Below are 18,137 nucleotides of genomic sequence, written 5' to 3' on the forward strand. Positions count from 1 at the left end.
TGGTCAGATGGTTAGGGTTCGTGGCTCATAATCAGAGGGTCAGGGGTTAGAATCCAGCTGCTGGTCCTCAGTTGTGTTCTTGGGCAAGCCACTTCACTTGCCTGTCTCCATCCAGCATTAACTGATGAGGCACTCACATTAACTAACGAGCAACCTGCAGTGGACTGGCTTCCTATTCAGGGAGAGTAGACGTATTCTCAATTGTTTCATGCAGCTGAATCTGGAAACAGCTGCTGGTTTGATGGGCCACATTGGTCGATGAGAGACTCTACTTTCACCACTTAACTTTTTGATTTTTCTGTGAAATCTAGACCAACTACACAGTATCTTGGATTTTTCAGATGCACCGAAATAAAATGATCTTGGTTTCTATAGGTTTTGTGTACATGTTCATAACTTGCCATGTTGAAGTCTCGACCGACGATCATGTACTTACATGTTGAATGTCATAAAATTAAAAAAAACCAGACCCTTTCACCAACTTGTTGATATTGTTGTCTTTATCCCGTCCAGGTTGAAGCCATTAAGTCCGGCCTCCACGCCTCCCTGCTGGTCCGCCACCCAGAGACCAACGAGCTCTTCGTGAACTTTGACCCCCAGATCCTGACCCTGATCCGAGAGACAGAGTGCATGAGCCGCCTAGGGTTGGACATTCCTCTGGCGGCCAGAGCCATCCGCCAGAAACAGGGAACCTTCAAGGAGCACTACAACAAGTTACAGGTGAGGCACGATTCCAGGAGGATTTGTAGAGTGTCGTAATCTTGTCCATCTCAAGTCCCTGGAGGTCCACAGTCATCCAGTCTTAAGTCAAGTCACAAGGTTTTCAAATGAACTGCAACACCAGCATTCCTTTGTCATAGTTTGCCTTGTTACTTACAATTTGTCTTGTGAAAGGACTTTTGACTTGACTTGTGAAGGGACTTGTGATCGATTAAGGGGGATTTTTACAGTGTTGTGACGAGACCGTCACAAGTCCTTGCAAATCAAACACAAACCATCCAGTCTGAAGCCAAGTCACAAGCCGTTCAAGTCAACTGTGACTAAGACATTGTTTTGTCACTATTCATTCCCTGTTATTTGTGAGTGGATTTGTGATTAAACTGTGAGTTGAATTGTGGTTGGCGTCAACTATAGCTCTAGAATATTAGGCCCTCACTCCTTTAGCTAAAGGCTGGTTCTCTGGTTCTATCTTGTCTTGTGAATCAGCTACTTTTAGATCATCCAAATTGACCTCTAAAACTAGTTAATCTTTTGTGAGATACAGGATTTCTAAGAACTGAACCATCCAAGTATTGCACCATTTTCTTTTCGTGTTCCAATTCTTTTCCCAACATCGTGTTTTGCATGTGTACACTTACTTGTGTGTTGTGATCGTTTTACCAATAATTCTTAGGAGTAATACATTTTTGGAGAAGTAAAAATTTGAGTGAATACTCTGTGAACAGGTGAATTTTTTGGTGTATTGTTTTACACAAACTGCCCTCCAGTGTGCCATTACTTATCACCAGTGCTAATCTGAAATCACAGTTTTCTAGCTTCAAAATGTGAAACAACCTTCCTTTCCCCAGTTACTGATGGAAGAGAACAAGCGAGTGCGTGCCAAGATCCAGCCTGCCTTTGAGTCCCTGATGGTGCCACATATCAACAAGCTGGACAGCGTGGTGGAGCCAGGGTTGACCATGCTGTCCTGGACTAGCATGAACATTGACGGCTACATAGACACCGTCTACGAGTCATTAGGTTGGCCGTTTTTGAATTACTTGGAAGTAGCGCATATGCCTATGGAAGCAGTCAGCCAGCGGGTTCAATCATTTCCTTATGGCCTAATAACATTAACCTTAACCTCATAGTGTGTATGTAACATCATTGAAATCAGAGGATTGAGGACTGTTAGGGCTGGTGTACCTGGTCAGTCAGGTGTCAATATTGATTGTCTTGTGCACTTAATAAAAACACAGTATTTTACTTAAAAGTGCTGCACTAAAGTAGGCCTATCTGCCTTGAGTAGAAGCATTCCCTCATCGGTTGAAAAGAGCCACGCTGGTTGGGAGTGTTCGTTTTGTTGGTAGCAACGTGCATGCATTGCATGAATTTCATAGTTGTTCATGATCCAGCGAAGTGAAGCTCGTACCAAAGGGGCCTGCAGTGCTTGCGAAATGGCACTCTCTGTCTGTCCAGCTTGGGGCCCATAGAAATAGGAAAAACTGGGGTGTGAAAAACTACTTTATCGTGATGATGGTTTGGAGAGGATTAATAATGAGTAAAGAACCTTGAACAGAGAAATGGGCTGAGCATGATTTTGTTGTTGTCTGTTTAATATTCTAACAGGTGAGCTGGAGCTCTTGATGGACCGAGTCAACGACCTTTGTCAGTTCCGCATCAACGCCGTCCTGTATGACATGAGCACCACCCTGCTCTGTGAGCTCCCTGAAGAGGAACCCTGGACTATTGACCAGTTCCTGCAGAACACACAGGTGTGTCTTCATGGCTTGCCACAGTGATCCCCCTCCCATCTTCTTCCTTTGCCCCTCCCCCCCACATAATCTGACTTGACATAGCATCTCAAACTTCCCACACGAAGGCAAATATTCCCACACGGGAACAGCTAGTGTCCCCTCGTGGACTCTGCACGCTGGCACCCTTTCAGTGGTAACATAGAGGGAGGGCTTGGCTGTTTACTCAGATGACACTGACAGTGTGTGCCCCTCGATTCAATGAAAAAATACCCATAAAAATTGCCCCCATAGATGTTTTTCATGTGATGTCATGTGACAGGCAAAGGCATTTGAGGAAGCTTACCGTGTCTGTGGAGGCATGTGCATTTTTGAATCTGGTTAGTTCTATTGGCAGTTTCAGAATGTTTAGAGACTTTAAAGGCGTAATTGTTCCCACAAACATCTGTGTACATTGATTGCTGACTGTCAAAAGTCACTTTACCAAAAATCCTTTATTGCCCATAAAACGAGCTGCATCCCCAGTTGAATGCTCTTGGCATTTTGAAATTCTGAGACGAAGGCATTAAATGATCTGTTTGATACATTTTTTTTCGCATATGGTCCTTGAAAATGCACCTTACGCATTCTTTGGTTCACAAGACAAATCCTGAGCCAGTTGTACTGCAACCTTTTGTCTGCCTGTAGGATTTGTGTAACCGTGGGGCCATCACCATACAGAACAAGAGCACCCAGGTTGAGGAGGCGGCCAGTGAGCTCATCAATATGCTAATGAGCTACGAAGAGGAGAAGGAGGCAGAGGAAGATGAGGAAGACGAAAAGGAGAAGGACGTCACTGAAGAGAGTAAGGCCAACAGTGCTTTAGAGCTGCTTAAGCACAAAATATGCTGAAGCGTGAAAAAACCATGCTTGATAAAATCAGGTTACCAGTCAAAACTCCATGTGATGTATATTGTTTTGGAATGGTATTTAGCTGTCTTGTAGTTAGCGTAACGATCACGTAGAGTTTGAGCAGGTAACCTGTTTAAGCAAGGATTTTTTTACGCTTAAGCAAATTTTGTGCTTAAGTAGCTGTGTGAAATTCTTTTAGTTTTGAGCTCTATCCTCGGCTTTGCTTGACATTTAGGTCTCTAACTCTGGGGACTCTTGCTTGATGAGTCCCTGTGTTGTGAGCAGAACATCAGGACTGGTTGCTTATTCATAGCCAACTATGGGTGGCTTTCTCAGTTTTCCTGAACTTCAACGTTTGAGGTTTAGGGATGAAAGTAGAATCATATTCAAAGCCAGACATTGACAGAGGTCCCTGGATTTGATGGTTGGATAAAAAGTTGCAAGCCAACTGTCGTGTAATGTATTTCCCATGTAACTGATTCCCACCTGACTTCTGTTCAGCAAGAAAATTAGTATAGAAGCATTTTCTGTTAAGATGCTTCTGGGAGCTGGGTCAAGAGAAATTAGAAGAAAAGAATGTTTGTTTCGTCATTATGCTAGGAGTGTAAACAAGGCATTTTTTTTAATCTGGAAGTAATAGTGTAGCAAGCAGTTGCAGTTAAAGTAAGAAATTTGTTTAAAGTGGAAAAAAGATCCTGTGCCAGCATGGTATATGAAAGGTTTCAGATCGAAAATCTCACTTCTCACCTCTTTTTAATTCCAAATTAGTCTTGATAGTTATGTTTTTTGTGCCAAAAATATTTGCATCAGATGGTGAGAAGCTTCACACCAGCCCCACTCCCTCCCGTCTGAGTGCTCGCAGCCAGTCCCGCAGTCTGGGAAGCGGCGGAGTTCGTTCCCGGGCCCACTCAGCCGCGGCTGCCAACGTAGCCAAGCGCAAGCGGGAGATGCAGGAGAACCTGGAGGAAGCAGCCCAGGAGCTGCTGGCCCACTTCAACCACCGCAACCTGGACGCCCTGCTCAAAGTGACACGGCAGACGCTAGACTCCATCCGCAAGAGGGTGACCAGCAGCTCTATTATGAACTACATTGGTAGGTCGCCATCAGCACCTTTGACTTGCACGCTGTTGGATATCCCAGGAATCTAGGCATGCTTGCTTAAAATAGTAGTTGGGTTTGGGAGCTACAAGGCAACCCCCACTTCTGATAGCATCCAGATGGATGCTTTTTTAAATATGTGTTCTTAGAAACCTAATTCAGGCAAGTCACTGTTGAGATTCAACCCAGAGCCACTAAAACTGAAGAACCTCTGTGATGTCAGTTTACTTGGTCTGACAAACAATGATTTTAAATGTGTTCAAGTCATGTGAAACTTGGCTCATTCTGAGTTTTGGGAGATTTAGAGATGGCTCATCCTGATTTTGGGGGGATTTAGAGATGTGACTTTCAGTTTAGCTTTTGCACAGCTTGAAAAGAGGTTTTCTTACAAATAGGCTGACTTTAATTAAAAAACGTGAAATTTTATTGTTTGTATCAAACTTCATAATGTTACAATTGATAAGGACCTAGTTTATACTTTGCGAATATTAGACAGATCACGTATTACTCTCTGTTTCTGCTTCTGCTTTCAGACCTGCAGCGCAGCGACGTCCAGAAGAAGGACAGCCCCTTCTTCCGTTGCAACGTGACCCTGTCCATCCCCAACATCATCATGCAGCCTGCCCTGGACGAAGTCCAGCAGGCAGTCAATAAGGCCGCTCAGCTGGTGTTGGGCGTGTCCAAGGGAGTGGCCCAGTGGAACAAGGAACGCAAGTCAAAGGTGAGAGTCATTCTGGATTGGTTGTGTTCCCAGGGAGTTGCCAGATGGTGATAGGTCCGGTCCTACTCTCAAATCTCACTGGTGGTAAACTGTGATACTTTTGAGACAGCTTCATGGAACATCAATGTCTGGGTCTGTTTTTATACCATACCTCTGTGGACCATTTGGACAGTCCCCAATGTGCCAAGAGAAGGGATTAAGGTCTTTACTTTAACCAAACTAAACTACACCCCACAAAAAAGAGAAACTCAAATTTATTGGATAATATATTTCACCCTCGGTAATCCTCTTTGTCGCAGGAAACCTTAACTCGTATCTGCACAGTTCACAATGCATAATCCTTATCTTACATTTCTGTTGTCAAATGTTATTTTGTATTCAAACTACGATTTGAAGTGGTGTTTTGTGGTGCTTTTTTGTCTTGGCTTTTTTTGGGGGGGGTGTCCAAAACGGGAAATAAGACACTACTGTCGTAAAATGATTTCATTCCATTTATTTTGATGCCCTCCCAGGCTAAGCAAGAGGCTGATCTACGAGCCATGGCTTTGGGTGACCAAGGACGACGTAGCAGCATCTCCAGCATGGCTGCATCTGAGAGCTCCCGCAGTGACATTGTGTCTCGCAAAGGAGGTAAGATCAGGCCAGGGGAGGTTCTTGTGATTATTGTTTGGGCAGTTCAGTTTTGGTTGAACATGTTCCTTGTCCTTTTGATCAGTTCCTTGAAGTCACAAGTCGAAGTCACCAGTAACAGGGACGACGAAGGAAAGCCTTTTGTCACAGTTCATTTGTATTGGTTTTGACTTGACTGGAAACTGGGGGAGGTCTTGTGATGACCTTGTGATGGCCTTGTGATGGCTTTGTGATGGCCTTGTGAAGGCCTTATGATGGCCTTGTGATGGCCTTGTGATGACCTTGTGATGGCCTTGTGAAGGCCTTGTGAAGGCCTTGTGATGGCCTTGTGAAGGCCTTATGATGGCCTTGTGATGGCCTTGTGATGACCTTGTGATGGCCTTGTGAAGGCCTTGTGAAGGCCTTGTGATGGCCTTGTGAAGGCCTTGTGATGGCCTTGTGATGGCCTTGTGATGACCTTGTGATGGCCTTGTGATAGCCTTGTTATGGCCTTGTGATGGACTTGTGATGGGCTTCAGAGAACTTGACAACAACTTTGAATGATGTAACAAAGAGTGAGAGTTTTGTAACCTCTTCAACTGAACATCTGCCATCCCCCCAGGCTGTTTCAATCTTGGTACGTTGGGAGAACCCTACATACAGCAGAGTCAGCTGATTATAGAGGGTTTCTGTGTTTTCTGAAATACTTATAGACATTCTTGTGGAGGAATTTTTAACGTGCAATCCAAGAGAGATATATACGGCCTCTGAAGAGTTTCTTCCCAGTGATTTCATTTTCCTTCTCACCCCTGCAGGCCGTCCAGAAGACGCCCCCGTCCAAGCCATCACTCCCCAGATCCCGGCCAAGAACTACTTCAAGAGCGTCAGCGAGAACAAGGAAATTGCCAAGCTGGTGTCTCTGCTGTCTACCTGTGTCAACTCCACCAAGAAGGAGGTGACCACGGCTCTGGAGCGCTTTGCCCACTACCACCCCATCTGGCAGAAGGAGCGCAATGAGACGCTGGAGGAGTTCCTGGCCGCAGGGCCCAAGCTCAGCGACTTCCAGGCCATGCTGGTCCACTATCGCGACCTGGAGGCCCAGATCACGGCCGAACCCGAGTTCTATAATGTCGGCGCCATTGCCCTCTTCACAGGTTAGTATGAGAATTTTCAGTGATTACTTGAGATAGTTCTCAGTCCTGTCTGGTCAGAAATCGCGTAGTTTAAAGGAAACAAAGTCCATTCCTTGTTTAAGTGATGTGCACTTCAAAGCCTGAAAGCATTGAAAATGCAATAGTTTGTCTCTATTATGTAAACCTTTGCACCTTTTTTTAATGTGGTACACCAACCCTGGTGTTTCCAGAGCAAGCATTTACTTAACTGTATGCTGCAGTGCCTATTTGTTAAGAATTTGAAATTGTTTATAGAATTGCACTTCAAAAATCATCGTTAAAATCTATTGACCTTTGACCTCTTTGACTTCAAACCACACCTCATCAAGGGAGGAAAGGAACAAATACATAGCTTCTAAGATCTGATTGGTTTCTGTGTACTGATTCTTGTTCTGTCGTGCAGTCTGATTGGTCAGATCAGAAGATGAAACATGTAGTAGCTATGCACTCATGCTGAAATAGTTGAATAAAGATCTGCAGTTTATTGTGGGGCTGGTTCACGTAGCAGATGTATCCAACTGTTGTTCAGTTGACGTCCCTCGAACAGTTGATTGTTTGGTGTAGCTGCCCGTTTGCTGGCTATCAATAACCTCTCTCAAACTTAAGTATAGAGGGAGCCTTTGATAGGGAAAGAATTGCACAAGACAGCAGTGACCACGACGAATGATGGGATTTTGCAGAAATGGTTGGGCTAGGGTCATCATTCAAGTGGGCCTGTATTGCATGAACACATTGGTAAGAAACAATTGACAAGAATTATGGGCTCAAACTTATCCATGGAAGGAAGCTTCTGTGATACATAGGCCTTCCTGTGATTGAAGCTGTATGTGGACTGAATGTTCAAACTGCACTGTCTCACACAGAGAACCTGAAGCTAGCCTTGACCACAGAGACCCACGCCTGGCAGCTGGCCTACAGCCGTGCCTGCAACGACAAGTACCGCACCATGATGGAGGACATCTTTGACTTCATCGAGGAGGTCAACAAGAGGCTAAACCGTCCCATCAAGGACCTGGATGACATCCGCCTGGTCATGCAGTCTCTCAAGGAGGTCCGGGAGAACGAGATCCGCATCGATATGGAGATAGGACCCATTGAGGTACATATGCTAAGCCTGGCTCAAGTACACTTATGTAGTATGCATCGGTCCTTAACCCCCTAATGCCAGGATTGTTTTGAACGGGACTGCTGGACCTGCGGTATGCTCAGTATGAAGAGCCCTGGTCGGCATAGAAACCGCAGGTGCTTGATGAATAGAATGTGTGTGTGGTACGCACTAATCCTCCCATCGGGCCGTGGCTGTAGCAGTCCGGGTTAATTTCTGATGATAATATACACGAATGATTGATTTCTGTTCTGCTTTGATACAGGCTCTGAGTCCATGCTTTTAACTCTAGAGATAAAGAAACTGGCTGAGAGCCAGCTTATGTTTAAGGCCTATGTCTCTCCCTCTGATATACGTCGCGTGTTTCACTGCAGTGTATTACCTGTTGATTTGTGAGCTACTGCAGTGCACATCAGGTGCAGTGTGTGAACAGTAAGATAATGTTGTACATGCACGTATGATCACATAGTCTAGACCTGTAGGTGCGTGGAATACCTAGCTGGTTGGGCAGTGTTTACCGGGTGACTCGGACTGTCTTGGAAAATTACCAGAGTCTGGTCCAAAGTTTCCAAACTCAAGAGATAGTCTCCGCAATGTGATGCCTTCTAGGGCATTTGTTCAAGATTGCGTACAGTGTATGTCTAGTGGTTGGTGTGAATGTAGTGGTTAGTCCACACAATTTTCATTTGAATGTGCACAAAATGTCTTCGCCCAGCTGGCAAATGGAAAAATGGAATTTCTTTAACCTTAAACTGGACTAATCTACTCTGTCATTATTCTCCCCCCGTCCACTTCTGCCAGGAGTCCTACGCCCTCCTCAACAGGTATGAGTTGTTGACGGCAAAGGAGGATGCGGAGAAGGTGGACACTTTGCGCTACTCCTGGGAGCGGGTGGCGGCCCAGGCTGTGGAGATGTCCCACCACCTGCTGCAGATCCAGCCCGAGTTCCGCGGCGGGCTGCTCAGCAATGTGGAAGAATTCATCACTGACTGCAGCGACTTCTACCAAGATTATCATGATGTGAGGCTCATTCGCCGTGTCGTTTAACTTGCATGTGGAAGTGCGATGTCCTCCATTTAAGCCAGTCTTTTCCTTTGATCAATAGAACAATATTCTGATCATGCAACTTCAGTTTGAAGAACTCACTTGCAGTTTCAAAACTGTTGTGAGCTGTTGCTCCTAAATTCTTGTTTATGTAGTCTCCTAAAAGTCCCATTGTGGTTCTGAGATGGGTTAATACAGTGTCTTTGGCCAAGAGGTGCATGGTTTGGGTATGCTGTAAATGGTGCAGTTTAATATATGTCAAAATAATTAATAATAGCAAAATGCACATCAAGTATCACAAACAAAATTATAGAATTCTGTTGTCACAAAATTGTTGTCACCACACTGATACAATGGAGATGTTTACAAGTGATCTTCTAGTAGCGCAAGCTCATTTTGTGCTTTTATAGCCCTGTTAATGTATGTATAGCCAGTAAATTTCATCATTCTGTTTCTCATTGTAGTACGTCCATGGTCACTGGTGCCCGCCAAGCAACAAACTAGTCATTCACCAGAACTTCTCTGACATGTTCATTTCAGTCTCTTATTGCCGTTTGTGTCAGGTTTGAACTATAATTTCCATCACTTTATTCTTCATCTTCAGAGTGGTCCCATGGTCACTGGTATCCCGCCCAAGGAAGCCAGTGACCGGCTGGTCATCTACCAGAACCGTTTTGACACCCTGTACCGCAAGTTCATCACCTACACCGGAGGGGAGGAGCTCTTTGGCCTTCCCGTCACCGAGTACCCGGAGCTTCTCCAGATCAAGAAAGAGCTGAACCTCCTGCAGAAGCTCTATGGGCTGTACAACGACGTCATCGACCGCGTCAACGGCTATTACGACATCCTCTGGGCAGACGTTGACATCGAGAAGATCAACCAGGAGCTGATTGAGTTCCAGAACAGGTGGGGTCTCTGTTGGTTTTTGCTTGCTGAAGAGTCCTTGATTTGGTGTGTGGTCACTCGTGGTTGCGGTTAGCTAACCCTCATAAACCCCTGCAATCAAAAGTGATCCCAATTTCTAACCGCTTGTATTCCACTAACCCTTTCAGCTCTGTGTGGCTGTCAGTATTACAGGCTCCCTTGGTCTCCCCCTCACAAGCAACTTTCATAAGCTCACCCGTCCACGGACATTTACTAGACAGGCTCTCAGTGACCTGTTTTCTAGGCTCCCTTGGTCTCCCCTCACAAGCAACTTCCATAAGCTCACCCGTCCACGGACATTTACTAGACAGGCTCTCAGTGACCTGTTTTCTAGGCTCCCTTGGTCCCCCCTCACAAGCAACTTTCAAAAGCTCACCCGTCCAAGGGTATTTACTTGACAGAGATTAATGCTCTTCAGCAATGATGAACAATTTAGCCCTTTACACAGATTGTTTTTTTTTGCTATGCTCTTGGCTGCGGGGCACATGTTAGGCTGCAGGTAGTATGGAGGGTAATGACCAATAAAGGTGATTAAACACCAGTGATACCGCAAGCCATTACCAGTGTTATCCGTACAGACAAACACTCCTTTGATCCGCAAAATCTCGGTTACAGTGAGACCCATATCTGTATGATGAAAAAGCAGGCTGTGAGCCTGCAACTCTGAACGATGTTCGTTTCGTTTGTTGGAATTACCCCGGGGTACTCTCAGCTAAATGTTCAGGTACAGAAAACCTATTCAACACATTCTCTTATCTGTTCTTACTGTTTGCATGTCAAGCTGCTTCATTAATTAACTGCTTTCTGCATTTCATGGTCGGTGACAGAAGTCGTTGAATGTTTAGATTTTTCATAACCACCTTCATTCTTATTTTGTTTGTGTGAGTTCAGCCATGGCTAACAGGTGTACTGCTTCTGTGGATGTTGTTGCTTTTTTGCTCTGTTTTGGGGGCGTCTCACTGCCCTCAGTGCATGACGGATGCCTGTGATATCTTCAAAAGACATGACTAACCAACCTTAAACACCTTGGCCCTTCCGTAACACCCCACCTTCCCCAGCCAAGCACCCTTTCCATCTATCCTCCTAACCTGAATTACAGTAACTCAAATATCGGTTTTACCAGTAACCTTAAAACATCAGTCATTTTGCTTTCACAGAATACCATTTTGTGTTCCCATTGCCTCCTTGTGAACCTCCTTCAAAATTAAACCACCCAACCTGTAATGCATGATCACTAATATCGAAATTGTTAAATTGTCCTTGTTTGGTGTAAACATGTTTGTGAGGCATGATTACTGTCAAATCTGAGGCTCCAGGGTTTGTTTTAGTGAGACAATTCTGTATTTCCAAAGAGCAAGGTCATTCAGGAGCAAAGCATGTGTGCGAGTCCATGTAAGGCCGTGCTGATAGGGAAGACCTTGCAGGTGCATCTGAATGACCTTGGACGCACTTCATTGTAGGCATGCGCTGTTGGAATACCTCACTGGCCCATTGGCATGATCCATTATCCTAAACCAGAACATTTCATGAGTGGAGTTTTGATGTACCTCCAAAATAGAAAAAAAGTAGCCCATCTGTAATTTTCTGCTACATAATTTGACCAAAAAGTAAGGCATTGAAACATTGCCAGATTTTGAAGATCTCTGTTAAAAACCACGGTAGTAAATTTCAGAATCAGAAAAGCTCCTGGCAAAATAGCAACTTGATATGGGTCAAATTTCACCACAGACACAAATGTATTTTGACTCTGGTGTAAGGGGAAACACCAGTTTTAAATAATAGGATTGTCTTGTCATGTACAACAATTTTTTGTGGATCTAGATGAATCTTGTATGCGGCCAGCCAACAGTGCCCAAAGTAGTTATGTTATATGTGTATGTGTGAAATAACTGGCCTTGGCCTTCAATGGCAGTGACTCGGTCTTGGCCTTGGCCTCGAATGGCAGTGACTCAGTCTTGGCCTTGGCCTCGAATGGCAGTGACTCAGTCTTGGCCTTGGAGACCCTGGACTCTGACTCGGCTTTGGCCTCGAAGGTTGCGGACTCAACTCCAACACTCTCTCTATATTTACTACTAGCTTTTTTTTTTAAGTGGCGGCTAAATGGTAGCCAGTTATATCCAAAAACGTCAAACTACTCATATTAACAGAAATTTTAGAATTCCACACAAAAACAGAGACAGAGAAAATAATTTTCCCTGGACAACTTAACCACAGGTTGAACTGGAAAAAGTAGGTATTTTAGCAGGGATGTTAACACTGGTCAGTGTGTGTCTTTGACAAGATGTCGTAAGCTCCCTCGTGCACTGAAGGAGTGGCCGGCCTTCAATGACCTCAAGAACACTATCGACGACTTCAATGAGACCTGCCCGCTGCTGGAGCTGATGACCAACAAAGCCATGAAGCCTCGTCATTGGCAGCGCATGGCCGAGACCACCGGCCATGTCTTTGAGGTGGAGAGCGAGACCTTCTGCCTCCGCAACATCATGGAGGCACCGCTGCTGCAGTGCAAGGAGGATATTGAGGTCAGTTGAAGGGGTCAAACTTTCCGAGGTTGTCTGTCAATGTCACCCAAGCTCAGTGTATATATCTTCCAGCTACATTCCCAGATATGTTGTAATATCTCTTTGAATCAATGGAGGTCGGTTTAACCTTGTCCTGTGAGCATTTCGGCTAGCAACTTTCCTCCAAATTCTGCACGGCTAACCAGTGGCGTAAATAATCTTCTCACTGTACATCCTTTCAGTCGTAAACATTTTATCAGTTCAGTTTCTTAGGATACAGGATAATTATGGTAAAGAGGTCAGAAAGTTGCTTTCAAATCAACATTGGAAACTTACTTTTTATAACAATTTCTTTAGATTACATTCGTATATTGGCATTTTGGGTAATATTTGAGACTGTTGGTCCTTTTATAAACTAACAAATCCAAAGAGATAAAGTTTAAAAAAATGTTGCACTCATCTACAGCAATAAGAGATTTAGTGTGTACTTGGCAATGGAGTGCATTTATTAAGTAATTATTTATTAAGGTAAAAATATTTCTTCAAATAACTTTATGAACCCTTGTCCCAATTACAATAAAAGAATCATCACTCCGTGTTTGAACATTCTAAAAGCACATACATATTTTTATCTCCCCTGACTTTGCAATCTTTCCCAAGAAAAGAGCCACTTAATTGAAAAAAAAAAAACAAAGCAGTTGTGGTATACTTGATGGTGGTTCCTAAAATTAACAAGTTCAGTCTGATAAGGTCACTTGTTGAATGCATTAGAACCAGGTTAAGACAACTCTTGCAGGTGGAGCTCTGTCTTTCCAAAGAACTTCAGTAGAACTGGTCGAGAAGAGTCCAGTTGAATAAAGTTTTTGTCGTGTTCATCAGGATATCTGCATCTCGGCTGTCAAGGAGAAGGACATCGAGGCCAAGCTCAAGGCGACCATTGCCGAATGGAGCGCTCGGGAGCTCATCTTTGCCAACTTCAAGAACCGAGGGGAGCTCCTCCTAAGAGGCGACAACATCACCGAGGTCATCAGCTTCATGGAGGATAGTCTGATGGTGCTGGGCTCCCTACTCAGTAATAGGTAAGTCGCCCCCAAAAAGGTACGGCTTGATTGTGTCATGTTCCCCCTCCCCTATACGATTTTGTGACACGATTCCATTTACAGGTTCTGCCTGGAATCCATCGCCATCATGTGATGTTTCTTTGTTGCACACTGGAAGTAGTATTTGGTTTGATAGAATTGGGCTGGGTACCTACCAAAAGCAGTATGCATTGTGTGACACTCAGAGCTGGTTGCCTGTCTTTCGTGAACAAAGCAGCCGCTCCGTCAACATTGTCAAATGCTTGGCTCTGGGGCCCAGTGTTCATTGGGGTGTAGAATGCATTCATTACATCAGAAATCGATCATGATGTGTGGTCCCATGCAGGACTGTGCATTCAGATTATCCTGTTTAGAATGGTGACTAAGGCCGCGTGTCCGAAACGGGCTTCCAGAGCTACGGCTAGGTCTATTGTCTACGCGTCTCCACACATTTCCAATGGAGTGAAGACCGAGACCTAGCTCTAGACCAGAGATTCGGATGCAGCCTTAGTTCAGAGTGTTAGGAAAGTTAAGAGCTCTAAGTATTTGTTCATGCTGTCTTCTGGAATTTGTATGAGCTGACAGGTGAGTATGTGTAAATCCGTGACATTGTGTCTAGCAGTGTGTATATGTTTTGCTAGCACTGTTGCTGTCGTTGTCACATTTCAAGAGTCATTGGTGCCGTTGACTTACAACAACAGGCAAATCTTTGTGCGATAATTTTTTCAGCTGTCTGTTGGTACGACTGATTGAGCAGACAGTAAATAAAGATGTGGAGGGCGCTGTTGCTGTAGGCCATTGAACCCAGTCGGGACTGAGCCTATAAAAGATTCCACCGTCTCATAAATGGGGGGGGATTAAGGCTGTGTTTGTCTTGGAGGTTGTTGGCCCGCTCAGGTTTGCTCTAGTTGATGCATTGCTCGTGTTCCTTGCTGATTTTAATTCAATGATAATAATGATAATTGCCAATGGAGGTACAGGTGTATGTCCAAAAGAAACATAATGCAAATGTTGATGAGTCTGGAGGCAGGTTGAAAGAGGCTTATGGCTGGAGTGGCCAAATAGAACATAGGCTCTGGAGGCAGGTTGAAAGAGGCTTATGGCTGGAGTGGCCAAATAGAGCATAGGCTCTGGAGGCAGGTTGAAAGAGGCATATGGCTGGAGTGGCCAAATAGAGCATAGGCTCTGGAGGCAGGTTGAAAGAGGCTTATGGCTGGAGTGGCCAAATAGAATATAGGCTCTGGAGGCAGGTTGAAAGAGGCTTATGGCTGGAGTGGCCAAATAGAGCATAGGCTCTGGAGGCAGGTTGAAAGAGGCTTATGGCTGGAGTGGCCAAATAGAACATAGGCTCTGGAGGCAGGTTGAAAGAGGCATATGGCTGGATTGGCCAAATAGAACATAGGCTCTGGAGGCAGGTTGAAAGAGGCATATGGCTGGAGTGGCCAAATAGAACATAGGCTCTGGAGGCAGGTTGAAAGAGGCTTATGGCTGGAGTGGCCAAATAGAACATAGGCTCTGGAGGCAGGTTGAAAGAGGCATATGGCTGGAGTGGCCAAATAGAACATAGGCTCTGGAGGCAGGTTGAAAGAGGCTTATAGCTGGAGTGGCCAAATAGAACATAGGCTCTGGAGGCAGGTTGAAAGAGGCATATGGCTGGAGTGGCCAAATAGAGCTTAGGCTCTGGAGGCAGGTTGAAAGAGGCTTATGGCTGGAGTGGCCAAATAGAACATAGGCTCTGGAGGCAGGTTGAAAGAGGCATATGGCTGGAGTGGCCAAATAGAACATAGGCTCTGGAGGCAGGTTGAAAGAGGCTTATGGCTGGAGTGGCCAAATAGAACATAGGCTCTGGAGGCAGGTTGAAAGAGGCTTATAGCTGGAGTGGCCAAATAGAACATAGGCTCTGGAGGCAGGTTGAAAGAGGCTTATAGCTGGAGTGGCCAAATAGAACATAGGCTCTGGAGGCAGGTTGAAAGAGGCTTATGGCTGGAGTGGCCAAATAGAACATAGGCTCTGGAGGCAGGTTGAAAGAGGCTTATGGCTGGAGTGGCCAAATAGAACATAGGCTCTGGAGGCAGGTTGAAAGAGGCATATGGCTGGAGTGGCCAAATAGAACATAGGCTCTGGAGGCAGGTTGAAAGAGGCTTATGGCTGGAGTGGCCAAATAGAACATAGGCTCTGGAGGCAGGTTGAAAGAGGCATATGGCTGGATTGGCCAAATAGAACATAGGCTCTGGAGGCAGGTTGAAAGAGGCTTATGGCTGGAGTGGCCAAATAGAACATAGGCTCTGGAGGCAGGTTGAAAGAGGCTTATAGCTGGAGTGGCCAAATAGAACATAGGCTCTTCAATCCAGTATGTAGAGTTTGTAGACACCATAGATGCCATACACTTAAGTGGTTCTCTGAAGATCAGCCTCATTGTAGCTCTTCCTCTGACTGGACGGTGCTCGTCTACCTTTCACGACTTCACAGTTTCTCGTTTCCCCTCGGTTTTGTAGCACCACACAAATAGGGCATTTATCTCCAACTCAAACTATTTGACATTATGAATGTATTTCCAAACATGCGTCCGTGTGAACCTGTGGCAGATTGATCGCAACCAGTGATGAAGTATGACGGATAACCCTTTAGCTTTAGAAGCTACTACATGTATATGTGACATAGTTAGTTTTTTTAGATCAGAATCCAAATATACAGTGCACTAGCCTCTCTTGAAAATGTCTGACGCAAGACGCTGATTAATAACTGGTCATTTGGTTCGAGCAAATAGCCTATTTTGCTTAGAGTAAACACACTTTCCATGTCAATTCCTCTCAAAATAGATGCATTAGGCTCCCCTCCTCAAAAGCACTTTTAACTGTGTCGTGCCTTGAATCAATCTCGGACTGCATTACTGAGCCAACTCTTGTATGCAGTGGTACTTAAGACCATTTGTACAAATAAAGCTGACGATAGGCAAATTGGAGCCCCCTTTACAGAGGATATCTTACCCTAGAGTCGTCATAATCTCAGCACAAAGTGGACCACAACTGTTTCCTGTTCTCGGCACATTTTCCTTGAAACAGCTGATTACCATCTGCAGTCAACTCTTGTCATAACAGGGTTAAAGGAAGCAGATGGCTTCAGTACCCTCTGAGGCAAAATTTATGTTCCAGGCAAGTTATTTTTATCAGTCCTGTGCCTAGTACGTGCGAGTGTGGATGCAGTGGTCCCTGGTTCAAATCCATTCATACTTGCAGGTACATTTTGGTTTTTCCGTGTGGTTTAATTTTGTGTGTGTCTAATCAAGGTTTATAGTACCTCGAGTATTCTTTTTCCAATTACATATTAGAAGAGTTTGTCGTGGGAAAAAATTTAATTATGATACTGTTCCTTTGCCACTTCTGATTTATTGATGTAAATAATCTCATCCACCTGCTCTAGAAATTGTTGCCTGCGGTCCTGTCTAACTATTAATGATTATACAGATGGTAATTCAATTGCTGTCCATTAGCATTTGGCAGGGCTGGAAGCAAATCAACCACATCACAAGAGGCCGAATTTGTTTTTCTCCCTATTTGCGCAGCTTTGACCTTTATTATAAATGGCCGCTTCTAATGGCTTTGTACTTACCGATATAACATCACAGATAACTATGTCATTGGTTAACCAACATAATTGAAATAGTATGTAAGCTTGCCCAAACCCCATGTTCTATCTAATGTTCCACAAGTGGTATTCAACAGTTAGTGTTTGAAAGTTTGACGATTTTGTCTTATTGTGACGATTACATGTAATAGGTACACACCAACACTTTCACAATTGAACTTTTAATTAGGATAGAATTGTTACGTACAATACTTAATTTACCTCATAATTTACACTGTTCTCCACGGATCAAAGTGCGTTACAGATTCACAACAGTAGAACTTCCTGTGGTATCACAAAGTCATGTTAGTGCTTACCTTTGCCTGAAAATATCAACCGGCTGCTACAAGGCTTACACAAGCTACTCACGCACTCATACACAATTCTCTTACCAGCCGACAAAGTAAAGTACTCGGGTTAGTTTAGCTCCACTGAGATGACAATGTAAATAAAACTCAATAGTGAGTCAAATGTATTAATTACTGAAGCCTTGTGAGGATTTCAAGTGTGAAATGTGGTTAATTTTCATCCTGCGTCACCACCTCAAGATTTTGTGTAGTATGGAAAGGCCTTTTGTGTTAATCAGTTAAAACTGGGGGCAAAAGTAAAATTCACGGGGCTGTCTTGTGGACATGGTGAGCATACACTCTCATATACTCACTAATTCTTACTTGAACAACCAGTGATTGGTAGGATCTGGTCATCCACCAGCTGTCGTGGACAAGCTCACAAAATATAGGAAATGATTCAGAAATTAAGAGTTGGCAATTGACACCCAATAAATGTGGTGTCTAGGCTTGGAAAGCCACAGGTGCCACTGACCTTTTGCAGCAGGGAAATCTTACTTTGATGAGTTTCTGGACTCTCTCACGGTATGAGCGACTAAAAAGATAGCAGATGAACACATTGCAGGCGC

At 44.4% G+C, this 18,137-nt stretch overlaps 1 protein-coding gene across 2 annotated transcripts in view; it reads left to right on the forward strand.

The window, feature by feature from the left end:
- The window catches only part of dnah5 (dynein axonemal heavy chain 5), an 85,762-nt gene that overhangs the window by 18,459 nt on the left and 49,166 nt on the right, over positions 1 to 18,137 (forward strand). For both annotated transcript variants that reach the window (XM_087138541.1, XM_087138542.1), the window contains exons 15-27: positions 514 to 720; positions 1,569 to 1,740; positions 2,329 to 2,474; positions 3,141 to 3,297; positions 4,155 to 4,436; positions 4,976 to 5,163; positions 5,676 to 5,793; positions 6,588 to 6,926; positions 7,808 to 8,043; positions 8,851 to 9,069; positions 9,698 to 9,999; positions 12,299 to 12,539; positions 13,398 to 13,597. In XM_087138541.1, the coding sequence (XP_086994667.1) occupies positions 514 to 720; positions 1,569 to 1,740; positions 2,329 to 2,474; positions 3,141 to 3,297; positions 4,155 to 4,436; positions 4,976 to 5,163; positions 5,676 to 5,793; positions 6,588 to 6,926; positions 7,808 to 8,043; positions 8,851 to 9,069; positions 9,698 to 9,999; positions 12,299 to 12,539; positions 13,398 to 13,597 (2,807 nt within the window). The remainder of the gene's footprint in view (positions 1 to 513; positions 721 to 1,568; positions 1,741 to 2,328; positions 2,475 to 3,140; positions 3,298 to 4,154; positions 4,437 to 4,975; positions 5,164 to 5,675; positions 5,794 to 6,587; positions 6,927 to 7,807; positions 8,044 to 8,850; positions 9,070 to 9,697; positions 10,000 to 12,298; positions 12,540 to 13,397; positions 13,598 to 18,137) is intronic.

Source organism: Acanthaster planci, linkage group LG06 (assembly GCF_054643075.1).
Source record: "Acanthaster planci isolate LZ-2023a linkage group LG06, COTS_SCS, whole genome shotgun sequence".
Taxonomy (NCBI): Eukaryota; Metazoa; Echinodermata; class Asteroidea; order Valvatida; family Acanthasteridae; genus Acanthaster; species Acanthaster planci.